General features: G+C 45.8%; 1 protein-coding gene across 1 annotated transcript in view; it reads left to right on the top strand.

Annotated features, from left to right (window-relative positions):
* The window catches only part of CLMP (CXADR like membrane protein), a 99963-nt gene that overhangs the window by 73898 nt on the left and 13544 nt on the right, over positions 1-12521 (top strand). The window contains exon 3 of the mRNA XM_047691075.1: positions 1965-2122. Coding sequence (XP_047547031.1) covers positions 1965-2122 — 158 coding nt within the window. The remainder of the gene's footprint in view (positions 1-1964; positions 2123-12521) is intronic.

Genomic DNA, 12521 nt, shown 5'->3' with positions numbered 1-12521 from the left:
TGTGGTCAGTTGGTACCTGATCTCAAGGAGCTTGCAGGCTAATGGGAGAACCACGTGTCCAGGAAGCCAGAAGCTGCCTAGCATGGCTGTTGGAGTAGGACCTTTGCAGTGAGACGCATCTGGGCTTGAGCCCCTGATCTGTCCTTTCCTGGCTGCGTGATCTTGAACAAATTGCTAAGCTTGTCTTCATGCTTCATCTGTAGATTTGGATAATCACCCTTTCTTCATCGGGCTGAGTCATCGGTGTACAGCCAAACCACACAACTACTCCCTAACTGGCCACTCCCCTTGCAGTTTCAAGTTTTAAACAGAAATAGCAGAAACCTTATTAGGAATGTCAGTAAAACCCTATGAGGGGCTTATCCTGTTGGTTCTGAAGGCCGTTTCTTAGGCCCTACAGTTCTCTGTGGTCTCCTTTCTCTGCCCTGGAGCTTGGGAATCCACCTGCTGTTTCTGTTGGTGGGGCGGGCGGGTGCCTCTGAGGGCCCAGCCCTGCCGTATCAACCCAGCCTGCCTACTGTGTAGAGGGAACTACAGTTTCCCCTGCTTCCTTCTTCCTCCTTTCAGGCGGTTTTCCTTCCCACAGATCGATTGCTAATATCTTGGGAAATGAACGGGGAATAAGAAAGGTAGCTTATCTGCTTCTGTGAGTCACAATCCTTGATCTTTAGTGCTCCAAAGGGGCAGAATGAGTGCTTCCCAGGAGAGGGGACTTCACCAGAAACCCTGACACCTGGGGCTGTCCCAGCTTGGAGGTGGTATGATTCTGTTACCTTGTGAACCTCTCGTAGGAGCATTGTGAATGGCTTTTCACGCTGAGCTCCTTTATTGTGTGCAAGGAGGCAAAGGAGGATCTTAGGGCATGCCTTCATGCCAGACACATGATACCTAGAATCTAGGTGACGTTCTCTAACATTGTGGATTTAATAGTCCACAGGGTCTGAAATGAACAGGAAGGAGAGAAGGTGAGCGAACTTAGAGCCTAGAGTTGCTGGCGGGACACTCTTCCTGGAACAAGATGAAAATTAGGGGTAAAGAAAGCCAAAAGTGGAACTGAAATCCTGTTGGCCAAGGGGATACTGGATGCGTGGAGGGACAGGATCCCAATGTGGTAACTTGGGATTTCACTTTGGACAGGAAGGGTTCCTTCATATTTTGAAGCCACGTGGGATGAGACTATAGAGACTGGAAGATAGAACTTGGAGGGGCAGAGAATGAGGTCTCTAATGGAAGCAGGAACTGCCTATAAGATTCCACTCATGGGGTGCCTGGGTGCTCAGTGGGTGAAGCCTCTGCCTTCAGCTCAGGTCATGATATCAGGGTCCTGGGATCAAGCCCTGCATCGGGCTCTCTGCTCAGCAGGGAGCCTACTTCCCGCTCTCTCTCTTTCTGCCTGCCTCTCTACCTACTTGTGATCTCTCTCTGTGTCGAATAAATAAATAAAAATCTTTTTAAAAATTAAAAATAAAAAAAGATTCCACTCGTTCCCTGAGGCCTGCTGCCCTTACCTGTCGGCCTGTGGGAGTAGCCTGTCTCTAAGGGTGGCTCAAGGGGCCAAGTGATATCTGGAGCCTGTTCTGGGAAGGTTACCAACCCCTGCCTTTCCTTTGGTTTCTGCCCTTTTGCAAACCTCTGCTGGTAAAGGAGAGAAAGTTAAAAAAACAAAGTTGTTGACCTGAATTATTTATTTCATCATTCATAAAAACCAAGAAGGTAGGAAAGAGGACGAGTACGGATCGCTAAGAGTATAATTCAGGGGGCTCCAGAAACTAATGATGAATTCACTTAAAGGAGAAGCCAGTGGGAGATTCCGGGACCTTCTGGTACCTCTGGTCCGGGATTCTTCCAACACCTTGATTTGGCCCTTGCCCACAGGAACACCCCGTAATTATTAGTTGTAATATTTGCTTCCCACGCATTGCTATGCATTTCTGCATTACTCATTAGATGCTCTCCTCTTCCAGTTTCCTACTATGTTGGAACCTTGGGGACTCACACTGAGATCAAACGAGTGGCAGAAGAAAAGGTCACTTTGCCCTGTCACCATCAGCTCGGGCTTCCAGAAAAAGACACCCTGGATATCGAATGGCTGCTCACCGACAATGAAGGGAACCAAAAAGTGGTAAGTGTACCGTTAGCCAGAGGGCCCCCCCATCCCCATCGCCGTCCCCACTCATCCCCTCATCCTCCCACAGCTGTCTTTCCTCAGTCCTCTGGTTTTCTGTTGGAGGAAAGGGCTAGAATAGCTCTTTCATCTGGCTTATAGTTGGAAGACTCTAGAGATAAAAATTATCAACAAGGAAAGGTACTTGGGTCTTAAAGATAAGAAGTTCTGGGTTCTTGAGGCAAGCAAGCAAGCCACCTATCATTTGTCAGGGAGGGAATCTCCGCTGTTAGTGTCTTTTCCTAAGAAGGGAGCTAAGATGCATTAGCTGGTTTCCCTAGTCTAGTGGCCAGACCCCAGATCTATAGTAGGAAGCCTACTCCCCTTTCTCCTCTGAAACCATTACCACCTGCCTATGTTAAAGTTTTGCACAAAGTCATGACTTTCAAACTCTGAGATTATGTAATGTAACAAACAACATACAATGCTGGGCATGACTGAAAATGTTTAACACACATGTGATGGGTCAGCAAAAGAATTGATACTGGTTCTGGAGTTGGAAAATGAAGGCGCTGGCCCTGGGTCTTGTGTGCTTAGGATGGAGAGGTCCTTTGGTGCCTATGGGCTTTCGGGTGGTGTGAACAGAACTCGTAGCACTTTGCTCCATTGATCCACGGGGCTGGTCTCTGTTGAGAGTGAGAAGTGAGTAGCTACTGTATTATCCTGTCTGCCTTGGCTGTATTCAGCCTTCCTCAAGCAGGGTTTTCTAGCATAACTCTTCTCATTCCATTTACCCAACTGAGTTACTTTTTAAAAAGCTTTTGGCTGAGGGGTGCCTGGCTGGTTTAGCTGGCGGAGCATGCAACTCTTGATCTCAGGCTTATGAGTTCAAGCCCCATGTTGGGTGTAGAGATTGCTTTAAAAAAAAAATCTGAAAAGAAAACAACTTTAGGTGGAAAGTTTTGTGATTTTTAAAAAAATCACATAAAATAAGCCAGGGAAACTGACTTTAGACTTTCCTTCCTTTTCAGAACTTTACCTCTCACCCTACTAAAAAGTGAAAAGATTGTCCTTTCTTCTCTGTCTATTCCTCTGATTTCAAATGATGGTTTGTGCTGGAAGAAGTTAAAGTTTTCACTAAAATAAAATCCAGGATCATTGTTGGATTTCAGCTCCTACATCACTTTGTTATTTTGATACTGTGTGTCATCTGGTTCTCAGTACATCATCCTAAGACTCTGTTCTCCGTAGAGCAAGGTCACCTTAAACTGAGCATTTTTATTCCAGCAGATTCTCAGTCAATTGTAGATATGATACTCTCTGTTCTGAATCAAGTAAATAAGAGCCATGTTCCTCTTACAGAAATTTAAGAAGAATGCCTCCACTCATCTAACTTTGACCCAGGTGCTTTCATTTAAACTAAAGGAAAAAGAGAGTTGCTTTTTTATGTAGCCAAGTGAATATAAGGCTTAGAAGTTCATTGCTGATTAAAGCAGACCACTGATATGGCTTTAAGCAGCCACAGTTCCCTACTTGTCTCCAATTAATGCTCCAAAGTAAGGATCGGGATTTATTTGGTCATTCAGAGCACGTGGATTTATTTAGCAAATACTATACACCGAGCTAGGTACTGGGACACAATAGTGAAGAAGATGGCAAAGTCCCCGCCTCCCTGGAGTTTACAGTGCCAAGCCCTTCAGTAATTTAAAAAAAAAAAAAAAAAAGAAAGAAAGAAAAAGAAAAAACACCAAAAAAATTTTTTTAAGTAGAGAGCCCTTAAACATTAAGCTATGTTCTGGTTTGCAGTCTATTTAGCGCATAGTAGTATCCATTTAACTCAACCCGGGAGGATTAAATAACTAGGATTAGTAGTCTCATTTATAAATAAGGAACCCCATACAGCGTGTGCCCAGACACAACACACAAAGTGAGAAAAGGGCTTAAGGTCACTCATTGTGCCATTTGAAATGAGGCACTTGTGGTATCAGTACCTGGGCTGTTAACTGCCAGCTGTGCTACCTTCATAAATAATTTGAAATTAGAGTCTGTGTTATGTAGGAAATAAGGAGAATGTGGGAAGAAAACTATTCCAGACAGAATCAGTTGTGCCAAGGCCCCATTGCTGGAAGAAGCTTGGTCCTATTGCAAGTTCTAAAAGAGTGAAAATCAATTTTTTAAAAATTTATTTTTATTTTTTTAAGGATTTTATTTATTTATTAATTTGTCAGAGAGAGTAAGAGAGCAAAAGCTGGGGGGAGCGGCAGGCAGCAGGAGAAGCAGGTTCCCTGCTGAGCAGGGAGCCCGACGACGTGAGGCTGGATCATGACCCGAGCCGAAGGCAGATGCTTAACCGACTGAGCCACCCACGTGCCCCTCAAAATAAATTTAGGTTAAACTGAGTAAATACTGGATTCCCACTATCCACATGAAGGAGGTAGTTGTGTGAAGAAGTAACTTGAGAACTAAGTGACAGAGATAACGATAGAAATGGGCAGAGTGTTCTAGCTGAATATGAAGGAGGCACCATTGACCAAAAGTTGTTGGGGGGGCGGGGGGTGGGTCAAGGGCAGCTCCCGTAAAGAAGTCGCAGCTGATCTGAGTGCTGATAGACATTTCCTGATTGCACTGAGGAAATCACAAGAGCGTAGACACAAAGGCTGCAAAGTTCTGGGAAATCATGAGCAGCTAGCATACGTGAAGTACAAAATGTGAGCTCACAGAGGTTGCAGGACCAGAACACGAAAGGTCTTGTGGAACAGGTTAGGAACCTTAGATACTTTCTTACATTGTCGTGGAGTTCTTGAAGGATTTTAGGAGCGACAGGGACATAGATGCGTCTAAAGCAATCAACCTGGTCCTGTGTGGAAGCACACTGATTTAAAAGAGACTTGAGTAGAAAAGCAAGATCAGTTGAACAATTTCAAACTATACAGTAGGGGCTTACACTATAGTCATGGGTAGCTGGGATATCAAGGTGTAATATGCAAATGTAGTGGGTAAATTTGCCACCATTTTTGGAATGAGTGAGGGTGAGAGAGAAAATACAGGAGGGGCTTGACCAGATGTGGTGCCTAAGGTAGGCTAGCCAATAACCTAGACCCCAAGGTTAGCCTTGCATTTCAATCTGAGCAGAATTGGCTCCCTCCCTTTTGTCTAGGAGGCTGAGAAATGCAGAGACCATTTGGGAGCGGGTAGGCAGTTTGGCAAATATTTGAATTTCAGCCTAGGTAGATAGCCCGGCCTCTAGAACTCTGGAGCTCTCCTCCTGGTTCTAGGGGTGGTAACACAGTTACTTTCCAAAGTCAGAGTGACCATCTCCCTCAGGGTCAGTCATGAACACACAGCAGAGACCTTTCCCCTCTATTTTTCGGGTGGAGAAATTAGGGCAGAGATGTTCTCATTTGTGTGCCAAATCCCTCGTGCCACCTCCTTTTCTCCTTTCCCCCTAGTCTTTGATCTTGAGCAAGAGAACTCCTGATCAAGGGGTTGAGCTTCTGGCTCTCGATTTTGGCTCAGGTCATGATCTCAGGATCCATACTGAGAGTCTGCTGAAGAGCCTCTATGTCCTTCTCCCTCTCGCACTACCCCTGCTCGTGTTCCCTCCCTCACTGCTCTCTCTCTGTCAAATAAATAAATAAAATCTTTTAAAAACAAACCAAAAAACCAAAAAAAAAAAAAAAAAAACAAAAAAAAAACCCCAAAATGCATCTGTAACAGGTCCACCAGGCATGTCATAAGACACACAACCCCACAACAGCTGCATTTCATGGACTTCATTTTTTGTTTGTTTGCAAAAGGATTAAATTTATGTTCACTGTTCTCCCATCATCCCCCTCCCCCACCGCACCCCAGGGCAAGGGCTTAGTCTCAGCTCTGTGTTTCCTAGAATTAAAACCACAGCTAGGACAAAGGGACACCCACGTACCTGATATTCAATGTGCGTCTGAAAAAAACTGAGCTAAATTGCAAGGCTGGAACTGAGCCCCAACCTGTGTCCTAAATGCGTGTGAAATGCTCACATTAGGCAATGGTTATTTAATTATAGTAAGATTATTTTGGAGTTGTACAATGTCTGCTTTCCAAAGATATTAAATACTTACCTTAGGTGTGTCCCCCAGCCCCCTTCTTTCCCCCATTAAATAATGGGACAAGATTTGGGGGGAAGGGGAGAAAAGCACTCGGGAGTCAGCCCTACCTGGATATACCAGATGCTGTGGTGGGGCCATGTCCAAAGGGCTGAGGCTCACAGGAGGAAGTCAGTGATTCTACACAGGGATCTAGTACAAAGGCTAATACACAGATGGTGGCCTTTGAGCTTGATCTTGAGGCCTGTGTAGGTGTTGTTGAAGCAAAAATAAAAGAGAGGCATTTCAAAAGGAGAGAAGACTGCATGATCCAAGACAAAGACATATCAGAGAGTGTTGTTCAGAATCAAGGGACCTCAAGCTTGGGGACAAGGCTATTCAGAGATGCAAGGACAGGGACCAAAGATGAGGCACAGCCCAGGCTGCCCTGGCCTTAGGTGCCAATTTCAGAGGGCTGAGCTTTAGTCCAGTGTGTGCACAAATGTGGGAAACCGATGGAGGCTTTCAGCAACGGGGCTTTACTCTACAAATGCATGGAATGACTTATGTTCTCTGGGTACTAGGCGGGACAATTTTGGAAACCTTAGCGACTTCCCTGAACCGGCCTAATAAAAGCGATCGTGAAGGCTTACTAGCAAAAACCCAATGAAGTAGCTTACCCCCGTTTTACAACTGAGGAACTTAAGGTTCAGAAAGGTAAATTAACCGACCAAAGTGCAGAGCTGTTAAGTGGAGGGGCAAAGGCTTGAATGTAAACCCGGTGACTTCCCTGCTTGCTCACTCTTCGTCACTGTACCCTGGTGCAGTGTTTTTTCCAGTCAGGACTCAGTAGTGGATTCTAAGCGAGCAGACTGGGTTTTTTGTTTGTTTGTTTGTTTAACACAGACTGGAAAATATCAGTGTATTGCACATACGCTATTTCCTGAAACTTACACTTCAGTTGTCTAGTGCACTCCACGTGCATGCTGGGTCACGGATGTAAGTTTCTTGGTGTAAGTCTGTTCAAAGCTGGAAAGCTCCTATTCTATAGGAGACTTAAAGCAGCCAGAGTCTCCTGTGGACCGCACCTTACTCAGTCTCTCCGAAGTCAAATGTGACTTTCAAAAATATGAAATGTTCATCCAAATAGTAACATGAATAAGAAAGAAATCCCCTAGAGCAAAAAGGTTCACCCACTTCCCAAATCCCACAAAACCCCCAAATTCCTAAAAATTACCCGGCTCTTGGGGTACCTGGTTGGTTAAGTTGGTAGAATGTGAGACTCTTTTTCAAAGATTTTATTTATTTAATAGACAGAGATCACAAGTAGGCAGAGAGGCAGGCAGAGAGAGAGGGGGGAAGCAGACTCCCCGCTGAGCAGAGATCCTTATGCAGGTCTCTATCCCAGGACCCTGAGATCAAGACATGAGCCGAAGGCAGGGGCTTAACCCACTGAGCCACCCAGGTGCCCCAGAACGTGAAACTCTTGATCTCTGGGGTCGTGAGTTCAAGCCCCGTATGTGGCATAGAGTTTACCTAAGATAAAAATTAAACAAATTAAACAACCAATTCCCAACTCTTTACTGATTTTTGATTTTTGGTTTAGAATCTCTTCATTCTTCCTAGGAAGCACAGACTCACTTCCTTGTAATGATTATGCAGCTACGAGGTAACATGAAAAAGTCAGAAAGTAACATTCATTGAGTACCTGCGAGGCATTCCCACCTCACTTGTCCTACCTCCAAATATCAGCCCCCCCCCTTTCTTTCTTAAGAGGAGGTAAGCTCTAAAGCTTAAAGTTTGTTTCCGGTTGCTAATATATTTCCTCCTCTCCCTATTGTCCCAGTGAGTTGGCATTTCTACGGCAGCTGCTTCCACCACCCCAAGAAACCTGTCCTTTCTACCCAGTACAACAGGATGTGGGGCCAAGAACACCCTGCAAACATGTAAAACAAACAAATACCGTATCAGAAGGGCTGCGACCTGGCTTCTCCTGGTCTGAGACTCCTCAAGCGGGGAGCTTTCACAGATGCTGGGAACCCTATCAAATTATTTGCAAAATAATAATGTACTTTTTTTTTTCTGGGTCAGAGTTCATAGGTTTTATTGGAGAAAAACAGAAAGCAGTGAGGTAGGACAAGGAAATTCCTCAGACATGGTGCTGGGCTGATGTGTTGTGGGGTCTGGCAGCGAGTGGTTAAGAAAGAATTCTCGGGGCTCCGTGTTATGCCGGGAGCCTACTTGAAAAAAAGAGAGAGAATTCTTAGGATGTTTTTGGTGCCAAAAGGTGGTTTTTATCAAAACACAGGGGCTGGGGGCACCTGGGTGGCTCAGTCGTTGGGTGTCTGCCTTCAGCTCAGGTTCCTGGATGGGATCCAGCCCCAGATGGGGCTCCCTGCTCAGCAGGAGGCCTGCTTCTCCTTCTGCCTCTCCCACTCCCCTTGCTTGTGTTCCCTCTCTCTCGCTGTATTTCTCTGTCAAATAAATAAATAAATAAAATCTTTAAAAAGGGGGGGGGGGGCACAGGGACTAGACCCAGGGGCAGAGAGAGCTAACTTGGAACACCTGCCTGGCTCAGTCAGCTTCGGCGAGGGTCATGACCCCAGGGTCAGGGGATCGAGCCCTGTACCCTGCTCCCTGCTCATCGGAGAGCCTGCTTCTCCCTCTACTGCTTGCCCTGCTTGTGCTCTCTCTCCCTGTCTCAAATAAATAAATAAAATATTTTACAAAACATTCTGAAAAAGAAAGAAGGAGCTGCCTCGGGATTGTAAGGAGTGATTGCCTGTATACTTTTACATTGGGAGGGGCAGAGGGAAAGCAAGTTTCCAAAAAGAATTTTCATATGTTAATGAAGAGAACCAGGGTCCTGGAGGTCTGGCTGTGGTCGAGCTAGGGTTGCCTTTTGCCTCTAGCAAGGCCTTATTACCCTTAAGACAGCTGGGAGTTCCAGGTGGAAGGTTGTACTCTGCATTCCTTAAATATTTGTCAACGAGCGATCTAAGTTGTTAAGGAGATTTAATTTTATCTACGTTTCTTTTGCCTTTGTGCTCCCGATCCCTGACCACACCAGGGAACAGGAGGCTGGTTGCACTTTGAGGGATAAGAATAGGAAAGAAACCTTTCCCAGGCCCCAAGAAAACTCCTTTCTGGGATGTCTAGTCTCCATGGGAAATGCTGTCGAGTCTGTGAACCCCGGAGGTTGGAAAAGAACGCCCCCACTCAAGCAGGATAAACTAGTGCTGGCCCAGTTTCAGATTAGGATATATGTTCCCACCTCAAACAAGGCCCTCTCTAAAGAATTTATCAAACCGCCACCTGGGTGGCTCAGTCGTTAAGCGGCTGCCTTCTGCTCAGGTCAGGATCTGATTGGGCTCCCTGCTCAGCAGGAAGCCTGCTTCTCCCTTTCCAGCTCCCACTGCTTGTGTTCTCTCTCCCTCTGTATGTGTGTGTGCGTGTGCGTGTGCGTGTGTGTGTGTGTGTCTCTCTCTCTCTGCCAAATAAATAATTAATTAAAAAAATATATATCAAACAAAAGAATGCCTTCAAGTCTAAGCTGGGGACACTCACTTCCTTAATCTCCTTGATCTTGCTGTGAACTTTTCACTGACGTGGGTTTTTTTTTTCTCTTTAATGCAAGGGGTTAATACTTATAAAGCATTTAGAACAGTGCCTCACATAAAATAAATAACACATATGTGTTTGTTAAATAAAAACAGAACTCTCCAACTGGAAGTATTGCATTGTGTTGGCGGATTTTCATTTCTAGGCCTAATGCATATTTTTAAGTCCAGGGCCAAGGGCTGTGCTTGGCCCAGAATAGTCAGGAGATGGTCAGCGAGCAAAGGAATGACATCCTTTCACAGATTTCCACTCTTACAGTTCTTACTAGGAGCCTGTGAGGTCAGTAGCTAAGAATTGTTGTCCTCATTTTCTTTTAATGTGTGAGGAAAAATGAGACCCTAAACTTGGCTGCAGAAAACCTGAGCTCTATGCCTTTTGAGATTTTGAAGTCCGTTGCCCAAGACAGATTTCAGAGCTAGGATCTCAGCTCCAAATTCCTAAAGCTAAATCCCTTTCTTTCCCTCCGCCCCCTCCCCTAGAATTTACAGCTTCTCTCAAAAAGAATGCAGAAATTCAAGACAAAACTTTTGTCTGGGATTAAGCACTGGACCTTTGACTGAAATCGTGCGTTTCCTGTACTTTCCAGAATATTCCTCTGCATAAAGATGAAGCTTGGGAGGGACCTCCCTATTGTTTATGGATTGGGGGTGCAAATGTTCAGGTTGGGGTAGGGAGAGATCCTCCATTGTAGGATAATGAGTAATCAGACCTCTTCAAGGTTGCTCCCCTGGCCCCCATCCCCCTACTGTCTCCTCCCTCAGCGGGTGGTTTCAAGGTGCACTTCAGAGTCTTTATGAAAGAGAGGGTAGGAGGAAGAGGAGTTGTCATCCAGGAATAAAGCTGGAAATGTGAGCAAAGGCTGGACTTGAAGAGTCCGCTAAAGAGAGGACAGTCAACAGTTTTACTCTGAGGTTGGTGGTATTTTTTTTTTTTAAGATTTTATTTATTTATTTGACAGAGAAAGATCACAAGCAGGCAGAGAGGGGAGGAGGGAAGCAGGTCTCCCGATGAGCGGAGAGCCCCATGCAGGGCTTGATTCCAGGACCCTGAGATCATGACCTGAGCCCAAGGCAGAGGCTTAACCCACTGAGCCACCCAGGCGCCCCTGTCGGTGGTATTTTGATGAGCTCTATCTTTGTGTTTATACATCCACTCCTTGGAGAGTCTCATTTAACCCTCCTTTTCTTAATCTCTATATTCGTGCCATCGGGGAATCTTATCTAGTCTCAAGCCTTTAAATACCATCCACAAGCTTAGAATTCCCAAACCCGTATTTCCAGGCCTCCCTCTTGAATATCCAACACATGTATATGCACGTGCTTTACCCCATGTCTCTGGCTGTTAGACAGGTAGTCTCACAGGTAGGAAGCCCAGAACTAAGCTCCTGATCAGCCTCACCCCGCACACTGCCTCCGACTTCAAGCCTCCTCGGCTCTGTCTTCTCTCCAGGTTGGTAGCTCCTTTCTCTTCTCATAGGCTCCCACCCCAACATGAGAGTGGCCCTGGACTCCTCTCTTTCTCTCATACCACAAATACACAATTTTTTAAAAGACATGATTTATTTGACAGAGAGAACAAGCAGGGGGAGGGGCGAGGGCGAAGCGGGGTCCCCGCTGAGCAGGGAGCCCAACTCAGAGCTCACTTTCAGGACGCGGGGATCATGAATGACCCGGGTCGAAGGCAAATGTCTAACAACTGAGCCACCCAGGCACCCCAACTCCAATAGCCTCTTGACTGGTTTTCCTGTTTCCATTTTTTGTCTCCTACAGCCTATTCTCAAAACAAATCATATCATGACACTCTTTTGCTCAAAATCCTCTAAAATAGCCCCCACTTCCCGAAGAGTGAAAACCATCATCTTCACAATGGCCCAGAGGCCCAGCAGGATCTGACCCTACTGCCTGACCTCATTTGCTATCCGCCTGGCTTACTCCAGCGCCCTGGCCTCTCTGACGTTCGTCAAACACGCCAAGGCATGCTTCTACCTTAAGGGCTTCTGCTTTGCCTCTTTTCTTCGCTTAGAACTCTCTTTCCCCGGGTACCTGGGTGGCTCAGTGGGTTAAGCCTCTGCCTTCGGATAGGGTCATGATCTCAGGGTCCTAGGATCGAGCCCCGCATCGGGCTCTCTGCTTGGCAGGGAGCCTGCTTCCCCTGCCCCTCTGCCTGCCTCTCTGTCTGCTTGTGATCTCTGTCTGTCAAATAAATAAATAAAATCTGAAAAAAAAAAAAAAAGAAAAGAAAAGAAAAAAGAAAAAGAACTCTCTTTCCCAGGCTAGTAAGGCGTCTCCTTTAAGACAGGCCCTCATGTCTCCTTCCACCCAGGTCTACTTTGACCACCTTATTTAAACTGCAGTCTGTCCCCCTGGACTACCACCCTCTTCCCTGTTCTGTTATTTTCATAGTATTGTCAAATGTACCATACAGTGGTCTTCCGTGTCTGTTTCCTGCCACCAGAATGCATCCTCCCCAGGGACTGGGATTTTCACCTGCTGTGTTCACAGATCTTCCTCAGGCACCTATAACAGGTGCTGGCAAATTGTGGAGGCTCCAAATTTGTTGAATAAATGACTGCGCTCTTGGGTCTTTTTAGCTTAACATTCAAATCCAGCCTTTGTCTGCATTTCTACTTTCGGGTGGAGGTGGATGGATCACTCCTCTTCTTCTGACCGTCTCTTCTCATTCTAAACATTCTCTAGCTGGTCAGGCTTACCAATTTGCTGCAAAATGTCTTT

This window comes from Lutra lutra, chromosome 10, assembly GCF_902655055.1.
Source record: "Lutra lutra chromosome 10, mLutLut1.2, whole genome shotgun sequence".
NCBI classification, from domain to species: domain Eukaryota; kingdom Metazoa; phylum Chordata; class Mammalia; order Carnivora; family Mustelidae; genus Lutra; species Lutra lutra.
The sequence above is the reverse complement of the archived record's forward strand: the minus strand, read 5'-3'. Positions and strand labels throughout refer to the sequence as shown.